Source organism: Camelus bactrianus, chromosome 24 (assembly GCF_048773025.1).
Source record: "Camelus bactrianus isolate YW-2024 breed Bactrian camel chromosome 24, ASM4877302v1, whole genome shotgun sequence".
Taxonomy (NCBI): domain Eukaryota; kingdom Metazoa; phylum Chordata; class Mammalia; order Artiodactyla; family Camelidae; genus Camelus; species Camelus bactrianus.
In genome coordinates this window covers 24,186,478-24,210,719 of record NC_133562.1, presented here as the reverse complement: position 1 = coordinate 24,210,719, position 24,242 = coordinate 24,186,478, and the positions used below count along the sequence as shown (strand labels likewise).

The 24,242-nt window shown below is 58.3% G+C and overlaps 1 protein-coding gene across 1 annotated transcript; it reads right to left on the bottom strand.

Moving 5' to 3' along the window:
* Positions 1–11,884: 11,884 nt before the first annotated feature.
* Positions 11,885–23,915, bottom strand: LOC141574917 (tensin-3-like). The gene is made up of 8 exons (XM_074352302.1): positions 23,251–23,915; positions 20,274–20,369; positions 19,898–19,975; positions 19,102–19,179; positions 15,399–15,567; positions 13,904–13,972; positions 13,790–13,816; positions 11,885–12,585 (listed from the first exon to the last, which is right to left on the bottom strand). The coding sequence occupies exons 1-8, from the start codon at positions 23,372–23,374 to the stop codon at positions 12,507–12,509; spliced, it is 720 nt and encodes a 239-aa protein (XP_074208403.1). The 5' UTR covers positions 23,375–23,915; the 3' UTR covers positions 11,885–12,506.
* Positions 23,916–24,242: the final 327 nt, after the last annotated feature.

Genomic DNA, 24,242 nt, shown 5'->3' with positions numbered 1-24,242 from the left:
CTGCAAAAACACCTTGGGGCTGTGGGCCAGACCTTTATCTGTATCTTCAGGGAACTGGGAGTTTGGTGACTCGGCTGTGTGGCCAGTTTATAGTCTGGATTGTTACCAGTTTCCTTCCCAACAAATAGTCCTTGTTTCTGCATCTTCTCGCTTCCTAGTCATTCACTGCTGAGCAGCCTTTTGAGACTCAGGGGGGGCCTGGAAAACTGAAGCAGAAGCCTCTCACATCAAAGGGCAGGGTCCCAGGGCCCTGTATGTAGTTTCCACGCCCTTTTCTTTGATACCCCTCAGTCTTTTGGGGAATGGGTTCAGGGAAAGAAAGGGTGTGAGGTTTGGGCAGAGGGCTTAATCATAGACTCGGCAGAGGGACTGGGTTTTAGGGGCACTCGCTTTCAAAAGCAGACCTCTCGCCAAGGGCTCTTAACAACCTTATGTTGCTGTGTGAGTTTGCTGGGCTGCTGTAAGAAACGCCACAGAGGGCTGTGTGCCTTAGTGCCTGGGAGGCTGCAGTCCGAGAGGTGCTGGCATGGCAGGGCCGGTGTCTCCCACGGCCTCTCTCCTTGGCTGCAGATGCCGACTCCTCCCCGCGTCCTCACAGGGTCTCCTTCTATCCTGAGCTCCTGTGCTTACAAGGACACCAGTCCCGTGGGATTCAGGGTCCACTTCCCCTTAGTTACCTCTTTAAGGATCCTGCCTCCAAATACAGTCACATGCTGAGGTCCAGGAGGTTATGACTTGGACGTATGAACTTGGAGGAGGGGTGGACAAGACTGCCCAGAACAACTGCCAAAGGCAAGGTCACGGAGGACACGCTCTGCGGACTCTGTCTGATGGCAATTCTGTGAGCACAGGGCTAAATTCGCAGCAGTCTCCAAGCCCGGCGTCAGGTTCCGTGGGCGGGTGAGGGACGCGTCACCCCCAGCAGACGATCCCGAGACGTTCCTGTTCATGGTGTTTGGGAAGTCACCCCTTCCAGCCTTTTCTAAGGAGACCAGGAGATATGCTGGCATTTCAGAAATTCGAGGTGGGTTGGGCACAGGCCTAGCATGCATGAGGTCCTGGGTCAATCCCCCCTGCCTCTATTAAAATAAAGAAATAAACTTAATTACTTCTCCCTCAAAAACAACCCCCTCAAAAAAATTTAAAAACCAAAGTTAAAAAAAAAATTTTAAGTTCATTATTAATGCATACTTTCAGAAGTTTTGTATTTCTGGACCAGTGGGCATTGTCTTCCATTCCCGTCCCTCCCTCTTCTCCCCCACCCCGTGGCTCTCCTCAACCCCTGTGATTTCACTGGTCCTCGGTGCTTATCCACACCCCAGGGTGAGTCATCCCTGGAACCCCCAGGTCAGCCACTTTTCTCATGGGACTCTGAAAGCATCGAGGTATATTTGTGGCCAAGCAAAGTGGCTGCTGCTAAGATCGAACGGCCTGTAAGTGTTGCTGGGGAGAGGTGCAGAGGCCTCTGAGAGACAGATGGTGCAAGAGGGCAAAACCGCAGGCCGGAGGGGGGAGCCCGGGAGAGCTCCCGCTGGGACGTGTTGCAGACAGCTTTCTGTGCTCTGCCCTGTGCTTTTGCTGCAGCTCTGATGCCATTGGCTTTGATTACAAGGGCTGCTCTCTCCCCACAAAAAATTGTCCCCTGGGGCGCAATGAGGCTGAGGCTTCTGAGTCAGAATTGTGCACACAGAAGATAAGATGTCCGTCTTTCTTTCTTATTTCTAACCCCCCGGCGTCAGTTATTGTGTTTCTCCAAATCCCCAACCCTGTGAGGTCACATTCCTTGAGCGCTGAAATGAAAATCGCTCAGGGCCCCGTGCCCCCACCACCCCTCCTTCCCCCATCTGCTGACGGACCTGGGGACACCCTAAGGACACGCTATCCCTGGCGTCCTCTGCTCTGCCCCCGGCACCTCACACCCTTTGGTTCCACGACAGCCATCAGCACGAAGCCATTTCTTGAGACACAGGTTTCCCCAAGGGAGTGGCCGCTTGGAGGAGACCTGAGTGAGCTGCCACGGGGATGCTGGTGTCTGACCACGTGAGGGCCGTCCCGCCCACAGCAATTCCGGAGGGGTGCTCTGGTTACAGGGCCACCAGGGTCTGTCTTGGGTTTGTTAGACTGAAGGCATCTGAGCAGTCTTTCCCAGCTGGGCTGGGGACGTGCATGTGGGCACTTTGATGGTGAAGGGTTGAGTTACCGCTCCTTTGCCCTCTCCCCTGGAAAAGCTAATACCCTGGGATAGAAGAGACAGAGGGATGCGTGGTGGGCTGTGGGAAACGGCTCAGCCTCCTTGCCTGTGTCTCATTTACATATTCCCCGTCACAACAGCCCGCCTCCCAGGTCCCCAGGGAGGAGCGTCACCAGCCCCCAAGTGCCCCCTTTCATGAGTCACAGAGCCCAAAGGTACCCCCTCAGCATGTGACCTGCTTGGTAAGGCCTGGCCCGCCAGAGCAGCACAGCTGGGAGACACCTGCTTGGCAGCCAAGAGAGACGGATTCCAAAGAGCTGTGGAACTGATGCAGGAAAAACAGACGTGGGGTGTGAGGGGGGCCATGTCCCTGGTCTCGGTGGAGCCCCTGGGACATGCCCCGCCAAGTGTGGGTCCTTGGCTTCGTGCAGGAAAGAACTCAGGAGTGAGCCACCATTGAGTAAAGGTAGATTTATTCAGAGAGATACATCGAAAGGCAAGAGAAAGGCCATGAGGTGTGGGGGTTGGGGGCTCAGGTTAGAGTAAAAGTAGGTGCACACTCCATAGACAGAGTGCCGGCCGTCTCCAAACAGAGACAGAGGCCGTGAGGGGCAGTGTTGCCCATTTTTATGGGCTTGGTGGCTTCATATGCAAAGAAGTAGAAGGACCAGTGTAACTAGCTTGGGGCAGGGGCTGGGATTCCCAGGAAGTTGGCCTTTTCCCACACTTTGACCTTCTGTGGATAGCCTCGGGTCCTCCATGGTGCCTGTGGGCGTGTTATTCACCATGCTGATATATTACAGTGGGCGTATAATGAAGCTCAAGGTCTCCTAGAGGGCAAATCTCCCACCACCTTGAGCCCCAATGCCTCCTGGGGGTTGAATCTTCCATCAGTTTGACGTTAATTGCAGTAGCGGTCCTTGAATAGCTGTGCCCTGCCCCCTTCCCGTCTCAGACCCACCACCCCTGCAATTCGGGGGAATTCCTGCACTTCCCTATCAGCAAGGCTAGAACACCCGGTCTTCCTGGGCTGTCGCAGTTTAATGAAACGATGCAGCCATAACAGGCAACAAATCTCCCTCTAAAATCCTGCACTAAAATTCTGTTAATTGGGCACCTGTGAGGACACGGGAGAGCTCTGCGGTTGCACTTCTGTACCTGCTCAGTCACTTTTAGGAAATGACCCTTATACAGATTGTCACAGCTTCCTATTTATCATCTCCAGATGTTTTTCTTTGTTTGGTTTCTAATGGTTATTCTGAAATTGTTATTACGGTTGACCTCTTTCTGTTGATTTTCAGAAGATCCTCGTTAAAAAAAAAAAAAAAGTCTAGGAAAGTTGCATGTGTCCCAAACCGAGATGATCTGTTATTTCCAAGTGTGTTATTTGTAAACGTGGGTTTTTTTTTTTTCCCCTTTTTGAAGCTTCTCCCAAGGGACTGCCTGGTTCCAGATCTTTCCAGCATTTGGAAAAGAGCTGTTGCACACTTAACATTTTTCTTTAATCGTGAGGTTGAAATAAACATCGGGAGAGGCCAGAGCCAACGGCTGAGGGGGAGGAAAGTTCCAGGGCCAGTGGAGCAGGCACGTCCATCCTTCAGAAATAAAAATGATGGATGACCCAGGTTATCATCGCCCTTTGAAGGAAGAACAAGGGAGATGCAGTTTCCATGCTGGCAATTTCTTTGTTTACAAAAAAGGAAGGGAGGAGAGGCCTGGTTTCCCACAAGGCCTCAGGACATTGGGCAAAGTCCTTGAAAAGCTGCTGGGGAACCACGGTCCCTGCTCCAGTTGACAATGGTGAGGAGGTGGTTCCTGCAGCCACGTGAAGACACAGCACAGGCTGCCTCTGGCCGTTGCCTGGCAGGTGCACACGGTGCTCTGGCCCCAGAGAGACCCTGGGGCCCCCGGCTGATGGTTACCAGCCATTGGGTACCACGCCCTGGGGAGTCCCCATGCTCTGCAGGTGGGCTCTGGGCTGTCCCACCTCTCCAGCTTCCTTCCACTCGGAAGCCCCTCCCTCCCACTGCAAGGACACTGGGCTTTTCTCAGGTCAGCAGGCACCCCACTGCTGGATGCCCCCTAAATTCATAGGGAGAAATCCGGGCCCCCAGTGGGACTGTACTTGGATACAGGGCCTCTAAGGAGGTGATTAAGGTTACGTGAGATCGCACGGGTGGGGCTGGCACCCTTATAAGAAGGGCGACAGCAGAGATGCATACAGAGAGGGCAGCCCTCCGCAAGCCTCGGGAGGAAGCCTGGGGAGAAACCAGCCCTGCCGACACCCTGATCGCAGACTCGCAGCTCTGAGACCCGTGGGAAGGCTGCTTGTTTCAACCTTTCGGGGACTTGGTGGTGCCTGATACAAAACTTGCAAATCCATGGTGGCCCGTCCTTAGCGTGGAAAAGGCCACTGTCTCAGGACATCTGGAACCTGCGACCCTGGATGCTCTGAAAGGGCAGGTGGGCCCTCCCCCTCCCCCCTCCCCTCCTTTTTCCCCTCCATCCCGATGCTCAGAAATGCCAGGAAGTCTGCTGGTTGTTTGACATTCAACCCGCATCCGGCCTCTGTGCCCAGAAAGCTCAGCTGTGGGTCCCAACAAACGACCTCCGCCAAAGAGGAAGTCTCCCGGCGCAGCGAGCGCCCTACAGCGTCACAGCCACGCGGCCCCCGCGCTCAGGGCGCTCCCTCACAGTTCTCTTCTTAAACCCCGGTCCCTCTTGTTCCCAGCGCTGGGGAGGAGCCCGGCAGGAGGGGTCCGCGCCCCCCAGGACCGCGCGGGGTGGTATCCTTACCGGGCGGTCATGCAAAGCACTGCCACGTGTCCGGCCCGAGGACGCCCCCCCGGAGGACCCTGCCCCCTCCCCGCCTCGGGTGGGTTCCCGCGGGGTTCGGGCTAGCCCCTGGGGCCCCCTCTATCCCGGATACACACCTCTCCCTCCCCAGCGCATCCCACCTCCCCAGCCCTGGGGACCCTGCGGGAGCCCCTGGCCCGGGCCAACAGACCCTGCAGGGCGGGGCGGCTTCCTCCGCGCCTGACTCGCATCCCACGCACAGACCCCCGCCCCCAGGCCCCAAGGGCGGTCTGCGGACCCCCGCCCTCCCCGCGGTTTTCCCCCACCGACCCCCGTGTCCAACACGCAGACTCCCTCTCCAGGCCCCACTTCCTGCGCCGGGACCCCGCCCCTCTCCGCTGTGTCCCCCTTGCCCTTGCCTCTAGGCCCCGCCTCCTGTGCAGACCCCGCCCACCCCACGGTCACCCCTCCTGGCTGTCTGAGGACCCCCGCCCCTCCCCGCATTCACCCCCGCCCCCGGCCCCGCCTCCTGCGCAGAGATTCCCTCCCCCCACCTCCTCCGCCCCTTACGAGTCCCGGATGGCGCGCTCCCCCTGCTGGCCACCCGGTCCCTGCGCAGACCCGGCCGCGAGGCACCTACCAGCAGACATTTCCCTTCATATAAAAGATCTTAGCATCATGGCCAATTCTGAAAATTACGAAAAAAGGGAGAAAAAAGGAAATCCACTCTGGCACAACCACAGTTCCCATTTTGTGTTCCTCCCTCAAGCCTTCCTTCCACGATCTTTCGCTCCCACTTGGCGACGGCATCACAGGAACGGGCCCGCGGGCAGGGCAGCAGCGTGCCTACCCCAGGAGCTGATGTGAGTTTGCAGTTTCCAACCCGCTTCTGCAAAGGCACTGCCCACTTTCTCTAAGGCGAAGCTAATGTGGCTTCACCTTGCAGCCCCCTGGTCGTTGCGAGGTGCCGGCTCTGCGAACCTTCCTGACACCCCGCCAAACCCCAGCCCAGTAGCAGGGAACCCCTGGGGTCCCTGGTGAGCCTGCGGGCCGCTGAGGAGCAGGAGGCCCTTACACTTCGTGGTGCCTGTCGCTGGGGACCCACATAGTCACTACCCAGCAGGGGTTTGAGGGTGCAAGGCCTCAGATGCACACACACACACACGCACACATACACATTTGTGCACAGCACATTCACGGGTACCCTGCAGAGCAGACTGAGCCCACTGGTGGCCAAGGGGGTAGAAATACGGGCGGGGCAGCAGCCCTCTGAGCCTGGGGCACAGTCCTCTCCTGGGGCAGAGGCTGCTCCCGCAGAGCCAGGAGGATACGGTGTCTGCCCCGCACACGGCCTGCTCCTGGGAGCACAGAGGACCTCAAGATACAGCACGTAAGCAGTGTTCCCATCTGATAAAGGAGAAGACTGGCCTGGTCGCGTAGCTTGTCAAAGGCACAGGGTGACTACGCCCGCGAGCCGAGATTTGCAGGTGAACGCAGCTGGGCTGCAGCATCCACGCTCCAGCATGAAGGCAGCTGTCTCTATTTCCCGCTCCGCCGGGTCCGCGGCGTTCCGCCTGCTGCGGTGAAGCCACACTGACCACCAGGGGGCGGGGCTGCCCGCGAGCGCTCACCCACCGCCTCCCGCACAAGTCCTGGGAGACCCGGGCATCAGTTCCGCCACAGCCTTCCTGTCCCATTGGAGGTCACAGTGCAGGGGGAGGGGACCAATTCACAGGAGATGGCTCCCTGGGGGGCAGTGCACAGGGACGGCTTCTCAGGGCCACCGGGAGGACACAGGCCCTGGAACGGCCAGCTGGGATGAATTGCTAATTCAATCATTTAGTGGAATCTCACAACATACACAAATGCCATTTGTCCTTGTCAGCAGGTTTCAGCACTGGGGCTGACGTGTGGAGGTGCCACCTCCACTGAGGTCCCTTTGCCTCCTTCACTTTGAGACGTCCCAGGCTTGAGTGCTGGCTGGAGCTGGAATTCTTGCTGCCATCGCCAGCCATGCCTTATTTGTAATCCCCACCAGGAAAAGCAGCGTCCACTGTACCCCCTCCTTCCTCCTTCCTTCCTGACCCTCCAGGTTTCCCCGTCACCGTTTCATTTCTGCTTGAAGAACGTCTTTTAGGCAGATTGTTAAGAGCAGGCCAGCTGAAGACGATTCTTGCAGGTTCCCTTCACCTGAGAATGGCCCCTTATGGCCCCTTCATTCCTGACGGCGGTTTCACTGGACAGAGACCTCACAGCTGGCATTTCTTTTACTTTCAGCCTCGAAAAATGTGTCATTTCCTTCTGGCCTCTGTGTTTTGATGTGAGAAACCCACCTTCACTCAGTGCATGGAAACCATCGCTTCTTTCTGGCTACTTCCCAGATTCTTCCTTCATCTCTACTTGTCAGAAGTTTGATTCCGGTGAATCTCGCATGGATTTTGAGGTTTCCCCTGTTTGGGGTTCACTCAGCTCCTTGAATCTACAGGTTTGTGTCTTTGGCTGAATTTGGAGAGTTTGGGGCCATTTCTTCAGATACTCCTCAACCCTCCCTTCTCCCCACCTCCTGGAACTCAGTGACTCACATGATTGTCCCCAGGTCCCCTCACTTTTTTTTAAGCCTCTGTTGTTCAGATCAGGGATTTTATCCATCGGTCCTCAAGGTCACGGATTTGTTCATCCGGCATCTCCACTCTGCTACGGAGTTCCCAGTGGGTTTTTAGTTTGTTTTCTGCATTTTAGTTCCGTACTTCGGTTTTTCTGTGACTTCGTGACTGTGCTGGGGTTCTGTTTTTGCTTTTCCATTCAGACTTGCTCACTAAAGCATGGATTCTGCGGTTGCTTTAAACGCCCCCCTCCCTGGCCACGCAATCCCAGCACCCGCTTCCTCAGCTCCCGTCTTTTCTCATTTGGGCTGTGAACTCCCTGACTCCTGGTTCAGCAGGTCCTTTTCTGTTGTATCCTGGGGATCTGGCTGTTGTGTTAGAAGACTCTGGGTCCCAGTTAAGTGTCAGGTGTCCACAGGGCTTGCCCTGGGCAGGTGTAGCCCCAGGATCCAGGCAGCCGTGGGCTGTGCTCCCACACGGGTCGGCTGCCCTGGTCTTTCCACAGTTTGGGGCTGTGTCTCCCACTGGCCCCTGTGGGGCTGCCTGAGAGGCAGACAGGGTCTCGGTAGGGGAGAGAGTGGCAGTCCCCAGCACCACCCTGGTGTCTTAGGTCCTTGGGGACAAGCTGCAGGGGCTCGGTCAGTTGGCAGAATCCCCACAAGGGACAGTCCACCCCACCTGAACTGCTGCCCCTGCCCAGGCTGGGACCGTGGCCTCTGATTCCTGGGGAACTTTAAAGACATTTGCTCTTGAATCATTTTTCTTGTTATCTGTTCAATAGCCCTGAGGCTCCAGTGTGTTCAGATACGTCATGAAATGTCCCTTCCTTGAAGCCCAGGTCCACCTGGACACTTCGGTTCAGCTCTGAGCCCAGCTCCATCGCCCCTGCTCTGAAATGTGACCCCCAGGTCCATGGGCCCCTCATCCCAGGACACGAGACCACACACAAACCTCTAGCAGACAAAAAAACATGATAAAGGGTCCAACCCAACGTTTACCCGCCAGCGACCGGCCGTCCCTGAGAGATCCAGACCCGAGTGGGCGGGGCCGGGGGCATCACGGGTGGATGGCTCAGTGATGAACAGGGAGCATGACACTCTGGCACGAGGCAGGGGTCCTTCCACAAGGCCTCGTGGTCACTGGGTCTCCGATGGTCCTCTGTGCAGCCTGGAGCCACTGTGACAAATCCAGACTGTGTCCTTGAAAGTGTGCCCATAAAGACAGTAGGCCCAGAGCCCTGCTGTGACACTGGTCCAGGGTCCAGGACCCAGTGGAACCCTCCTGTGGACAAGACTCAGCCCCCCTTCCCCACCTGCCCTCCCTTCCATGCTTGGCATTGACATGGGGACCACTGCAGGGCACCCTCCCCAGTACAGTGTCCTCGGAGCCTGCGCCCAGAGGGCCATGCCAGCACAGTCATGCAGTGTGGGTGGAGACCTGAGGTTTGCGGGTGGGGTCAGCTGCCATCTGTCCACGGCTGCCATGGGCCAGGCAGTTTCTCTCCTGAGTGGGAGCAGAAGCAGCCCGCTCTAAGCCATATGAAGGGTCACCCCCAGCCCGAACCTGGTGAGGACGGCGCCCACTCCGTGGCAGAGCTTGCACCAGGAGAGGCAGGTGGGCCTGGGCCACCCAGTGACTGCCCACCCTCACAGACCAGGTCCAGGCACACCCAGGGGTCACCTGGCCTCCTGCGGGGACAGAGCAGCTCCAGGCTCCAGAACACAGAGGGAGGGCAGGCAGCAGGGTCCCGTGCCCTCACCAAACAGGGGAGGCAGGTCAAGCTCAGGACGGCTCCAGACCCCAGTGGGCAGAAAGCCAGCACAGTGGGCCCCCGCCTCGCTGTGGGGTGAACCTTGCTAACCCAGGAGAGCTGGCTGAGACTGTCACCAGCATCCGTTGAAAGATTAGGTGAACCCACCAGGCTTTTCCTATTCTGGGTCACCAACAAACTCAGCAGACATCTGGGAAGTCCCATCAGACACTGGTCTAAGCAGGGACCTTTCTCCCACAGCCATTGGAACAGCGAGCTTTATACCAACATGAAAAATGTAGCAGCAAAAAAAAAAAAAAAAAAAGAAGAAAAGAAAAGAAAAGAAAAGAAAAGAAAAAAAAAAAAAACCCTAAAACATAGCAGAACCCATGATCAAAACCAGTTACTATCATTCACTACTTAAAACCTACAAATACAATTTTCTGAAGTCGCTGGGCAGAAATCTCAGACTATAATCCTGGAGGCAAAACACACACGAATGTATAACTGAATTTACTGACCCATAAACAGTCCCAAATAAAACTCCCAAATAAACACACACGCAGGCACACCCAGGCGTGCACACACACGTCCACACCCCAAGACACCCTTCCGGAAGCTTCCATCCGACACCACAAACAAGCACCTGCCTCCCCGAGGCTTACCAAGTTTATAACTTTATCACACTCTGAATAGAAGCGATATTTAAAGAGCAGAGCAGAGCGCTATACAGAGGGTTATCGTGGAACGTTCATTTACATACTGGGTACACTCTTTACAAGGCGGAAGTAGAAACACCCACTACTTGGCAGGGCAGATAAGGGGGCACGGTGAGGTCAGACACAGAGGATGCGCGGGTGGGGGGCCCTCAGGTGCGGTGTGACTCAAGGAGATTACAGGTTAACATTGGAGGGACACAGCACAGGTCAATGGGTGGGTTAAGGGACCCTGGCTATGACACTTGCGGGGCGCGGGCCTTGTGCGTGCCCTGGGACAGTGCCCCTGTGCCCGCCGGCACCTGGAGGCTGGATGCTGGGGGCCGTTCCCTCCCCGTGGGCCCCGGGGTGGGGCTCCCCGAGGCCTGAGCGCAGAGTTCGCGGCTGCATATGTAACACTGTCGTACCAGCTCCTCGGGAACCAGGGATTGGCTCCCTTCGGTCCGTCACCTCCGAGGGAGCCGTTTGCTGGCGGGGAGCGTTCCGACACCCTTGGGTGCTGAGAGCACGCGTCTCAGCGGCTGGTCAGTCTATAAAGCAAATGCTGTGGCTTGCATGCTCTGGACAAGCTCGGCCAGGGAGGCCCAGCTCTCTCTGACTCGGGGTTCGTGCTTCTCAATCCTCCCCGCTCCTGCTTTATCAGAAGGACGAGGCACCTGCCTGGGGCCCTTAGGTCAGACTTTGGGCTCGAGCATCTCGGGAGGGGGGCAGGTCTTGGGGGCAGCGCACACTGCTGCCCCCTGGGCTGAATTCCTGCTGAGAATGGAAAACGGAAATGCCAGACAGGCCACTGCTGAGGACCAAGGCGTCGGGCCTCCGAAGATGCCGGTACAATCTTCTTACCGGCCACGCAGCCACGTGGCAGGGAAGGTGGTCCACGAAGACCAAGGCAAACATTTGGCACAGAAATGAGGCACTTGCGTTTGGTGCATTAATAGGAGCTACACAGTGGACTCAGTGCCTGCTCTCACACACTCGCGCGCACACAGTCACACAGGCACGCACACCCACGCGTGCAGGCGCACACGCTCGATGCCCACTGCGGTTCGGCCCATCCCACCTCTGCCGCGGCCGAGTCTGTCTCTGCCCACTTTGAAACAGTCCACAAAGCACATTTCCAAAGCCCTGTGCGGTGACCGCTGGCTGCGGTGATTCCTGGTGACCTGAGGGCTGGTGCTTGACTGGGGATGCGGAGGCGCCCGGGAGGCCCTTGTTTGAGGGAGAGCCTGGGGGCGAGCGCCCAGGTGACGGGGAAGGAGACGGTGGTGCCCAGCTCCGTCTCTCGCTCCGTGGCATCCGCGGGACCTTGGACCACCACCCGATGGGCGGTCGGACCACGGCACTGCAGTGCGCACATCCGCGCAGACAGCGCACCTGATCCGGGCCGCGGACACGCAGCAGAGCTGAGTCAGAGCTCCCTGGAAGGACCGAGACTCGTCCGGTCTCATCCTCCTGCCGGAACGCAGGACCCGGGCAGGAGCCAACAGGCATGGACAAGACAACCGAGAGGTCCCCGGGGCAGTGTCCTCAGGGCAGTCTCCACCCCAAGACGACGGTGCGGCGTGGGGACTGAGGCTACAACTAAGCGCGTCCCACCCCTTGGAACCGTCCTCCCCAGAAAGGACGCGCGGGTGGTCAGGAATTCGGAAAGGCTGCGGGCAGCAGCCACGGCCCACAGCATCGCCAGTGGGGACCCACAGCCTCCAAATCTCGGTGACCCGCCCCGGGGCAGACGCTCCGCCGAGAACCCAGCTGGGGAGGCGGCAGTAACTGGACCCCAGTACTGCACAGCACTGGCAAACTGTTCCCATAAATAATTTGGCAGAAGTAAAACGTAACTTTTATGGAAACGGTGTTCCCCTCATGGCCCAGCGTGCCATTCAGAGCTGGGCGAGCGGAGGCAGAGGCAGTCCCTCCACGGGGACCCAGGGACCTCCTGGCCTCGCCGCCCATCACGCCGACCCCTTGTTCACGCCCCAGTGATCCGGAGGGCCTGACCTGCACGAACCTCCATTAGGCATGCACCCCTTTTCAGGCCCACCAATCAGCCTCTCCGTGGTGATCGCCAGAGGACAGAGGCATCAGGGTGTCCGCTGGACAGAAGCCCCCCGAGACGGCTACCCCGAGGCACAGCGGCCACTCGGGCCACTGCCAAGTGGGCTGGGCTCCCCTCCCCTCGTAGATGTAAGAACGCAATTTTGGGAGCCCATCCGGCGCCCGTCTTCCTCCGCTGGGGCCCTGGGTGGCAGAAACGTGTCTTTCCGGGAAGGCCACTGGGCCGTGGGGTGGCTCGTTCTGGTGTGTAAGTTGGAGGGGCCCCTTCCCTCCTGGGCTGGGGAGGTCAGGGGCACAGCCGGCCCCTCTGGGGTCTTCCGGTGCGAGGCTCAGATCTTCCTCGGGGAGCCGATCATGATCTTGGACACGAAGTTGACGATGGCGCTGGCGGGCTGCTAAGGGTCATGCTCCGCGAACAGGTGGCACACGTTGTCCGTGGTGCTGCCCTGCTTCCAGGCCATGAAACCGAAGACCCTGCAAAAGGAACGCGGGTCAGCGAGCAGCGGGCCTCGTCCCATCGGGTGCCAGCCTCTGCTCCCCCTCCCGGCCACTGCATCATCCCAGGCGCCAGCCCGCCAGCCACCTGCCCCGCCTCCCTCCACCTCCCAGACCCTGTGGGGGTGGGGCTGAGCCCAGGTGTCACAGGGGAGGAGCCCGAGGGACAGGGTTTGGACTTGCACTGCAGCGGCTACCCCAGGCCTGGCCAGAGCCCTCCAGACGCTGCACGGCTCCTGAGCGCCTCACCTGAGTCTTGGAGGGGAGGACCTGGCTCTTCCTAAGGGGCCACCTGGTCTCTCCTCACAGACCTCGTGAGTGACAACATCCCAGCTCTGGTCCTGAGATGGTGTGGATGCCGGTGGGCTCTGCCCGATGCCCACACTCCTCCCACACCCGGGCCAGCGGATGGGGGGTGAAAACACAGCAGGGCCCCCTTCTCAGGCCGCGTGCTCCTGAGTTACAGGCTACACACAGGAGAGGACACTGAGAGAACGGCACGGTCGAACTATTTTCCTTAGAATTGAAGCCTTTATCTGAACAGGGTTTCTCAAGCCCTGACTTAACACAGTAACTACCATTATCTGAATCCAAATCCTTGGCAAAAGTCCTTCTCCTCCTTCTCAGGGAAATGGGGAATCTTTTTGTATAAGCCGAGTGGCTTCCATGCCAAGGGAGGGACTGGCCGATGGTGCCAAGTGGCCCCCTTGGGGCGGCCCCGTCCACGCAGCGGGGAGTGCCGTCCACCCTGTTGGCCAGAGCTGGGGGGTCACGCCCCACCTGCCCGGCACTTTATCAGATGCCCAGACAAATGAGGAGTGTGAAATCGGAATCCTGGAAGGGGACCCCCGAGGTTGGACGCCGTGGCAGTCATGTTTGGGGGAATGATGCAGACGGCTCTGGAGGGTCTAAGGCCCCGCGGCCAGGCTGGAAATGCTGTGCCAACCGCCCCATGCTCTCTGTACTGTATCTTATGGGCTGGACGTACATACTGCTCAAAGAGCAAGCAGAAAAGGTAACCCTTTGTGGACACTTTCTGTCTACGAACACTTTCATTTCTGTTTAAAGCCAGACCCCAACCCGTTGGCGTTATGGGGTCATTTCCTCTTTGGGCATCTGGGAAAGAATTCAGCTTCAGAGGCAACCATCCACTAAGAGGCTGTGGAGACCGCTGGCGACATACCTTGAGGAGGGGCCATCTGTGATCCACCTGGCAAGTCAGAGAGCAAGGGAGAGTGAGGTTCAGGCCCCTGGCCCGGCGGGTGCGGCACGGGGCTGGCACACACACACTCCTTACTTCCTGTCCTGGGGGTCCAGCACGCAGAAGATCACGCTGCTCACGGGGTAGTGCCTTTGGAAGAAGAGCCTGTGGGGGACAGGCGGGCGAGCCCGTCACTGGGTGTCCCGGGGACAGTGAGGCACTGGGGCCCCCACGAGGAGATTCGGGGCAGAAGCGTATTCTGCGTTTTCACCCACTGGAAGTGAGCAGACCTGAAGCTGGCGCTCTAGGAAAGTGGGCAGGGCCTGGGTGAGGGGCTCTTTGCAGAGCGTGTGGGGGACAGGTCACAGGGAGTGACGCCCGACTGCCTGCCCTCACCCCTGGGGAACACCCCGGTCTCCAATCTGGATGCTGGCCTGTGAAACAGCATGTGAAGAGCCAGCCGCAGCCCCAGGACAGGGGCCAAACTGTCGAGGGCTGTGCTCAGGAAATCCCAGGGACGTGCTGCTAACAGGGGCCCCGCACAGCTGCGGGGGAGCCCCCAGGGGACCCCTCTCTCTGTCCTCAGTCCTGGCTCCCCGTTTCCCCAGGGGACCCCTCTGTCCATGGTCCCAGGTCCCCATTTCCCTGACAGCCTGCCCTGCTCCTATGGGCCTGGGGTCATGAGGCTCCATGACACAGTCCAGCATGGTGGTGTCCCCAGAGGCTGGCGGCTGTGCTCTCATAGGAGAAGGCAAGAGAGGAGGGGCCAGCGTCAGGGAGGGCACAGGCGGAGCCCAGGCATCTGGGGACCCCGAGGCTGGCTGTCACCGGGGACCCAGGCCCTCTGCCCATATCAGCCAGTGAGTTCAGTCCCGTCTCTAGCCACAGGAAGGACTCTGAGTGCAGTGGACGCAGCCTGCCCCCGCAGATTTATCAGGACACAGGGAAGCCAGAGACACAGGAAGAGCACGCAGCTGGGAGCAACAGAGATGCTCTGAAGAAAGAAGCCGTGCTCCTTGCCGGCCCCCCCCAACCCACCACTGCCCCATGAAGCTCCTGCCACCACCTTTAGGGCTGATGGCATGGCCCCCTGGTCAGCAAGGCCATCTGCATAACAAAGAGCAACTTCCTCTGAAATGCCTCTGACCCTGGTCCGAGGCCCCGCCCAGGGGAGGAACGCGTCTGCCGCCATTCTGTCCGCGCCCCCACACTCGGGCCAGGCTCCCCGGTGTCCCTCCCTGGTGTCCCGCCGGAAGCCCTGCTCAGAGGGAAGCCCCGGGGGCGGAGGTGGTGCCTGCCGTCTGGGCGTTCAGACGGTACTGACGCGCTCTCACGTCTAGGAAATGAATGCTTTCTGTTAGCATCAAGCATCCTTGTGTTACTATGTTATTACATAATCACTGATGTTACGTGGACGTAAAGATCACAGGCTCGCCTGGACGGGATGACCTCCAGCCAGGAGCAGTGACACTGAAGGGCAGGGGAGTGGCTCCTATCACAGTCTGAGTCTTTCTCAGAAACGACTTGAAAGATGTTTGCATTTGCAAAAATGACACCTTCCACGCCCGCCCCTGCCGCCCTGCACACGCACTTCCTCTGGTTGTCCGTCAGCATGATGCCCTGGGCCGACACCTTGAAGTGCACGACCGTGCACAAGGGGGGCGGCTCCTGGACCAGGGTGATGCTCAGGGCCTTCTGAATGGCCTGGTGTCCGGTGAGGGACTCCACCTCCACGGAGTTCAGGTACCACACGTTGCAGGCTGGAAGACACGGAGGGGAGGCATGTGAACCGCACATCCCCGCGGCCCGGGTGAGGTGCGGCCGAGGCCAACGCCCTTTGCTCCTAATTCCACCGGCCTGGACAGTGGCGACCCAGAGACACACCTGCCCCAAGGCCAGTGTGAGAGTCACCCTGTCTGGGGCCAAGGAGACCCGGACGACTGTCCACCTGCTGCGTAATTTGCCCTGGCACCTGGGTGGGGATGACCCCCGGCAACAAGGCGCAGGCGGCGAGCTCATGGCCTCTGCCATGGGGACGCAGCTTCCAAGCTGCCACGGGCTGTCACCCAGGACTGGCCCTTTCAACTGGGCCCTGCAGAGAGGATGGCCATTCCTCTTGGGCCAGGAGAAGCCTTTTTACACAAAAGCAGAGCGGCAGGGGCACGGCGGTTCATGTGACCATGTTTTGGTCCCCGAGGGACTTTTCGGCACCTGCTCATCTGGCCTTTGTGGCTACTGACTTGGGGAGAGATTATCACGATAATGTTGACGTCTGCAGGCCAAGGGTCCTGCGGGGGCGGCAGGCCTGGATCAGAACTGGGACTGACACAGACCCCTGCTGCCTTTCGGGGTCTCGGTTCTAGCGTGTTCGCTATTTTGGGCAAACTCCTGTCACCTTTGTTCTGGCCACGGAGAGCGTATCCTTTAAGGATGGTCTACAGAGAGTCCAGCACTAAAAGTCTCCTTTGAAAACAGAGAGGTTTTACTTGAGCAGCGTTGCTGAGAAAACCGGCACAGAAGAATGATGCACATTGGGCAGAGGAAGCAACAAGAAAATGCCTGTTTCCTGCATATTCCTTTGTTTCCGGAGTCATAGCTACGAAGAACTCCACAGGCAGAGAAAGGTGGAGAACGGGGGCAGCCTAGTCCAGCCTCCCACAGACACAGGGATTCCCTCACCAGCACTTCTGAGAGTCAATGTCCACCTTGTGGGAAAGGCCTCCAACCGGGGATCTCAGGTCATGGGGCCCCTAGTCCTCTCCAGCCGTGTCCGTCCCTCAGAGCCGCAGACCCGCAACAGCCCTGTGGTCTCTGGCTCATCCACAACCCTCTCAAGCTGGGGTCACTAGCTGGGCACCCAATGCTGCAGGAGTGACCTGGCCTGAGAAGAGTGAGCTACTGCACAAGGCTGCAGGTGACCACACACAACATGGTACAAGGTGACCACACACAAGTCAGTCCCTTTCCTGGACACCAGCAGAAGACAGTGGAATGTGGAATTATAAACACCTATCATGCACAAAAACATGACAACAAATATACTTATGTACATGTATGACTGAAACGTGATGCCGTGCACTGGAAATTGACACACTGCAACTGAGCATACTTCAATTAAAAAAAAGTCCACAATGCCGTGTATATTAGCACCTCGCTCAAAATGAAATAGGTAGGTGTAAATCTGCTAAAATAGGTACAAGACCTATATGAGGAAAATGGCTAAAGTCCCACTAATGGAATCAAAGAACTAAATAAATGGAGAGATGTCCCATGTTCATGGACAGGGAGACTCAACAGAGTCAAAGTGTCGTTTCTCCCCAAGCTGATCTGTGGAGTCACTGAAATTCCAATACTCTGTGGGCGTCAACAGACTGGTTCTGAAGTATCTACGGAGAGACAGGAGACCCAGGGCAGCCAGCACGGGACTGAAGGGGAAGACCTTGGTTGGAGGACTGACACTACCCGCCTTCAGGATTTACTCAAAAGCTACAGCAATCAAGACAGTGTGGTGTTCGTGAAATAACAGACAGACAGATCAATGGAGCAGGACGGTCAGCCCGGAAACAGACCTACATAAGCACTGCCAACCAATCTCTGACAGAGGAGCAAAGACAGTCTCTTCAGCAAATGTGGCTCAAACAACCGGACATCCACGTCCAAAACCATGAATCTGGACCCAGACCTTCCACCCTTCACAGAAATTAACTCAAAATAGAACGTAGACCTAAGTGTAAAACCCAAAACTATAACTCTTATAAGACAACAAAGGAGAAAATTTCGATGACTTTGGTTTGGTGATGATTTTTAGATACAGTACAAAAGCCACGATCCATGGAGGGAAGTACTGAAAAATGGATTTCATTCCCACAAAACGTTTTTTGCCCCAAGAGAGACACTGTCAAGAGAACGGGAAGACCAGCCACCGCCTGGGAGAAAGTATTTGCAAAAGACAAATCGCACAGAGAACTGTATTCAGCACATACGAAGAGCCCTCGGAACTCAACAATAGGAAAACAACAACCTTATTTAAAAATGGACAAACAGCCTTCGGAGCCATCTCAGCGAAGAAGACACACACACAGATGGCAAATGAGCACCTGAGAAGACACTTCATGTCAAATGTTGCCAGGGAAATGCGAAATTAAAACAACGAGATGCCATCAAAACAACAAGAGGGACCACGACCCAGCACACAGACGCCACCACACGCTGGGGAGGACGTGGGGCCACAGGACACTCAGCACTGCCGGTGGGGATGCAAACGGTGTGGCCACTTTGGAAGACGGTTTGGTGCCTCCTTACAGAATGAACACACTCCTACCCTACGATCCAGCATTTGGGCTCCCCAGTCTTTACCCAAAGGAGATGAAAATTATGTCCACGTCGTAACCTGAATGTGGCTGTTTACAGCAGCTTTATTTGCAACTGCCAAAACGTGGACACAACCAAGATGTCCTTCAGCAGGCGAATGGACAAATACACTGTGGTCCGTCCCGACGATGGGATATCATTTGGTGATAAAAAGAACCACGCCACAGAGCCGTGAAGGGACATGGAGGGGTCCTGAATGCATATGACCCAGGGAAGAAAGCCAGTCTAAAGAGCTACGTGCTGTATGATTCCAACTATGCGGCACTCTGGAAAGGGCAAAACCACGGGGCCATCAAGGACCAGGGGTGGCCAGGGTGAGGGAGGGGGGCGAGTGGGTGGAGCACGGAGGCACTGCTCTGTGGGACAGCAATGCTGGACACGTGTCCTTACACAGCCGAGAGGGAGCCCTCGTGTAAACTGTGGGCGCTGGTGACGATGACGGGCCCCTGCAGGCTCAGGGACTGGGATGAAGGCTGTGCACGTGTGGGGGCAGGGCCACATGGGAAATCCCTGTACCTTCCTGCCAGGTTTGCTGTGAACCTAAACCTGTGCTGAAAAATAAAGCCTGTTACTAAGAACACAGTGCTCCGGGGAGTCGCCGCCTGGGGTCAGCCTGGGCTGGGGGCAGCGTGAGTCCCTCTGTGGACTCACTGGTCACGTGCACATCTGCACGCCTGCAGCTGGAGGGGCAGGTCATCACGCCCTGCCTCACCACACCCCCCCGAACAAAACCCAGGACTCGACCTTGATTCCACGGAATTTGGTCCTGATCAGCCTGCGGAGTCCTGGACCTGCCGCCCCGACCCCTGGGCCCCCCAGCCCCAGTGCAGCTTCCCAACGGAAACCTCCCGGGATGCACGGGGAGGAAAGGAGCCCGGCAGTGCCCAGGACCGGGAGGTTTGGGGGACGCAGCAGGGACCCACCTGCCCCCTGCTTCAGCAGCTCCGTCGCGGAGTTGGCCATGGTCTGGGGAGAGCTTTCTGTTATATCCTCCAACGGATCTGCCGGGAGGAGCAAGAAAACACAGACATGGGTCCGGCTCGCCGGCAAGAACCCTCGTGACAGCGGGGAAGCCCGTGACTGAGCTCGCGGAGAGAGGGGTCTCCCCAGGCGAAAACAGCCCAGCCTGGAGAAACCGTCACCATGTCCGGGGCAGGTGCAGCCCAGTGAAACACCCTCCTCGTCTCTGGGTGAATGGAGACGAACAACTGCATCTTAGAAAGCAAGTCAGCTTTGCCTGTATTTTAAACGAATCGTCTTTCTGGACCATGATGCAATTTGTGACCTCGAGGCTATCCGGGGAAGTGGACGCCACTTTGTGTTAAATCTGTGTTGTGGGTGTTTTCAGACAGACACCAAGGGAAAGAGCCGAGCCCTTCCCACACCTCTGGCCAACAATATCAACAGCTGGTGATCGTGCAGAATTATAAAACTCACACGTAAATGGCCCTGAAGGTCCCTGAGTCCAGGCATGTTGTAATTTTGAGCCACGGGTCTCTGCTCCACTGAAACTGTTCCCAAAGCCCACGATGTGAAGATACGACCGAGGGCTGTGTGTGCAGAGGGACCACCTCTTACGTGACTGGGGTGGGCTACTCAGGGCGGACCCCCAGCGTGGGAGCAGAAGGAACTTCCGGTCTGATAGTTCTCACTGCATCTGTGCGGGCGGGCGAGCCCACCCAGCCAACCAGAGCGGCCCTGGGGCAGCCGGCAGCGTACCTCTGTCTGGAATGAGCAGTTTGCAGGGCAGAGCCAGGGGCGTGATGGAATGCTGGCACACCAAGTCCGTCAGGCTCCCTGCGGACGGGCAAAGACAAAAGAGGCATTAGCACACTGCACCTTCTGAAAGGGGGCCCTTCTATCTTCAGCAGCGCGCACGCTCTGTTACTGGGGGGCTCTGGGCAAAGCCTCAATAACTGAGGAGCGTGGCAGGTGGGGAAGGGTCGGGGGAAGGGGACTGCGGCTGGTTCTTGGCAGAGACACCCCCCGCCCATCTGTAAAGGACTGGCCACACCGCCTGCGGGATCCGAGGCAGCTCCCACTATGAACGGGCTTGTGGGTTCAGGACGCCGACCACGGGCTCTCGGCCACTCACCGAAATACGGCTCGTTGGGGCATCCTTTCAACTGCACTCCCTTCGGGGTGCACTCGATCAAGAAATGCCGGACCAGTTCGTTGGCCAAGTCTCCAGCTGGGGCAAGAGATTCAAAAGGAAGAGAAGTTTTACAGACCGAGCGCCTGGGAAGGTGGGGACATGGGAAGGAGAGCTCGGCCCCGCGGGAGGCAGCTGAGCTGGGGGGGGTCATGGCCTGGATGGGCGGCCAGAACGCCTCCAGTGACCATGCCTGGAGCTGGGGAGTCCCCGGGGGACCGTTTGCAACATCCTGCAGAACCGTCCCCAGGGACCTGGACAAGCAGCTAAGAGCCAGTGATGTGGACTCCAGCTCCTTCCCCTCCTGAGCGGGAGGCCAGGGAGACCCAGACCCTGCATGATGCCCCAGAACTCATTGCGGGAAAGAGCCGGGTGGTGCCAGTCTCCTGGGTAACTGAGCCCCGAGCCAGCTGCAGGAGCCCCCGGAGGGCGGGCCCCCGCACACCTGCGTTCACCCGGCCCACGAGCCCAGAGAGAAAGCACAGCATGAAACGCCAGGGAACGGCAGGTGGTCCAGGGAGGGAAAGCACAGATGAGCAGAAGGGACAGGAGCCGCCGCCCTGCGCTGACCAGCACGGCGCTCCTGGTCCTCCGTGGGGACGAGCCTGCATGACCACTCATGCTTCTGACGCAGGACCAGCTGGCTCCCGTGACGCATGTTACACACAGAGACGGCATCAGCCATCTGAGTGCTGGCACTGCACGGGACAGGTAGCCGGCAGGAAGGGTTCCAGGGCACGAAGTGACTGCGGGAACCCAGCCGTGCGGCCATGGCTGCCCACTCCCCGGGAAACCAGTGGGGCATGGGGACCCGTGGGCCTCTTTCCGGGTTTGGCCAGCTCTCCTCTCAGATCTGTCCCTGGGCTCTGAAATCCAAATGCCACATCCAGGGGCCGGGCGAAGCCGGTGAGCCCCGATGTCTGCCCCTGCAAGAGCCCCTATTTGTGGCCTCTGCCTCAAGGCTGAGGCAGGTCAGCCTGAGAGATGGGCGGGTTGCACACCTGGAGGGGACAGTTACACACCACCGTCTGTGTTCCCTGAAAGGCGATGCACGCAGGAGGGGTAAAGGTGGCCTCGCTTTAAAAGCCTCAGCGGAGACAGAGGAGCTGGGCAGCTGCGGGGCTCTGACTCCTGCCTCCAGACTCCTGCTGTAACTGTCAGCCACGGGTTTCCCTGCAGCCCAGCGCCTGCATCCCCCAGTCAAGCCGACGCAGCTCCTGAGCTCCAGAAGCCCTGGTTTCCACTCAGGAGTGAGTGTGTGGTGGTCCCTCCTTCCTTCCTTCCTTCCCGTCCCAGGCTCCCCTCTCCTGGCTGGTGTGCACACAGCATCTCCCTCCCTCACTTCCAACCACGGCCCCGGGCTCACCCCTTCCCAGCCCCTCCCCGCTGCTGTGCACACATCCACCACCTGCGTCCTGATAACCCCTGGGCCACCGAGTCTCACATTCCGCAGGGTGTAACTCACTCCAGGCGCTTTTCCACCAGGAAGCTTTAAGCAAAGAGTTCACCCAAGGACTGGGTGCTGGGCATGAGTCTGAGGGAAGCGGGCAGCGGCACCTTTTTTAAACACCGGGGCTTCAGAACCTGCTTATTCTGATGCCCGCTGCCCCCAGGCGAGCCCAGGTGCCCCCCGGAAGAGCCATGTGACGTGCTGACATCCACAATCTCCGTTTAGGGGGAAAGAGAGGTAAAAAAAAACTCCCATAAAAAAAAAAAACTCCCATTCTTTAGCGTTTGCAGCATAACGATAAGAAAAAAAAAGGCAAAGAGGAGGGTGACAGAAAAAGAAAAATGAGAGTAAGTGTTAGGGGTCAGAGAAGGGAGGACGTAAACTGATTTGCTGGAAGCCAAGCCTGTCCCCGAGGGAGAAGGCGAGGAAGGACCTCGTGACCCTGTATGCGAGCTGGTGGCATCAGCTTTAGTTCAGGAATTTTTAAAAATGGTGTCTTCCCCAGCTCTGGTCTGGAGGGAAGCCAAGAGTCAGAAGCGAAGGGCAACCTGGTGATTGGAGCTCGGTTTCTAGGCACTGCTCCCGGCAGAGAACCAGGGTTCTTGGGAAGAGGCCAGGCCGAGCACAGCGTGTCTGCTGTTCCCGGGAGCTGGTGGCTTGCAGGCTCCCGGGGGGCCACCAACAGGACACGGGGCCAGCTGGACGGGCCTCGCGGGGCGGAGCCGGGGGACCTGGGGCCCCGAAGGAACAGTGGTGCTGGGTTACGATGCCCGGGGAGGGAAGGGCATGGCGGGCTCCCCACAGTCCCGCGGCCTGGGTCCACTGCACACCCACCAGGTGCAGGACAACGCTCGCCTTGTGCGCAGGCACCACGCACTTCCCTGGGCCTGACGATGTCAAGCCACGGAGCGCCCGTTACAGAGCAAGAGGCCCGAGTGAACCACGTGGTACCCGCTGGCCCTCGGCACCGGCCGAAGCCCTGGCCCGGAGGGCGGAAGGCTCCGTCCTCTCCCCCGAGGGGTGACCTGGTGACACCAGGCCCGCACCGGCTCGCGTTCAATCCACCAGAACGCTCGGCTGGGAGGAGGAACGAAGGCCAGGCATGTGGTGAGCCGCCTCTGGTGTAAGAGGGGAGGACACGTGTGCTTGTGTGCACTGGACAGAGAGCCAGGGAGAAGACAGGGGAACTTATTAGACGTTTACGCTCGGAAGTCAGAGGGACTGAGGCAGACAGGCTGAGAGTGGGCACCGTGTCCGGCATCTGACCCATGGGCTGGGTCACCTGCTCAGAGCAATCAGAAAAATAAAGCTGACAATTAACCTCCGTTCTTGAGCTGGGCAGCACTTCCTAAAACAGAGCCGAGACAGGAAATGCTGAGAAGACCCGTGAGGGCTGTTCCTGTCCCCAGGGCCGCATGGGCGGGAAGGTTAAGCAGCAGGTGGGGCTGAGCAGAGCCGTCCGGGACCCACCTTTCTTGTTCAGCTGCAGGACGGAGGGCGGGGGCATGGCCACCTTCATGGCCAGCCCGTAGGCGCCCCGGAAGGAGTGGCTGTCCCTGACGATGAAGGCCCTGGGCTCCTTGTCCTTCAGCATGGCGATGGCTGCAGGAGGGAAAGAGGTGTGAGTGTGTGCGCAGCGGGGACCATGGCCTGCCTCTCCGACGGCCACACCCGGTGATGGCCGGGGTCTGCAGGGTCACCAGACAGAGGTGCGGCTTTCATGTACACACACATAGTACACATATGACCCCCGTCAACCCCACAGCACCTGCAAAGCCCCCGTGACACCCCCACCAGGAAACAGGCACACACGCCCAGACCGCATGTCCCCACAAGCAGTGGCGCCCAGCACCAAGGGAGGCCACCTGGGCCGTCTCCCGGCCTGGCATTTCTTGCGATATTAGAAAGGACACTGTCAACTTTCAACAGAAGGAAAGAAGTTTCTGATCGCACTTTCCAAGTCTGCGCATGTGACCCCAAAGTCACTGCATGTTTACTACAAATTTCCCTCTCTGCCCCAGGGAACGGTAAAGATGTGGCCACGGGTGGCCCTCCATCCGGTGGTTGGGGAAGATGTGGCTGCTCTGGTCAGCGGTTCCCACCTAGGTGGGGCTGTGAGCCCCTTTTCGGTGTGGCGGTCACCTGTTGGTCAGGACCAAGGGCTGAGCCTGGCCCCGCGCTCTCCACCCGCCCCAGGTGAGCGCTGACTGTCACTTAACAAGAACATCCCTCCCTGCCTTGCCTCTGGGTTGAAGCCTGGCTCTCGCAGGCCTTCCACTGATGACACAGGAAGAAAGAGCGATGGGTCAGGGCGGTGGTAACCTCAGGCAACCCTGATGGTGCCCAGAGAGGAGCAGAGCCCAGAGCTTCCTTCACAGACCTGCACCTTTTATAGAAAGACAACTAGCAATCTGAAGCGTAATGCAGTGCAGAACGGCAGCTGTAACACCGCCTTTCTGTGG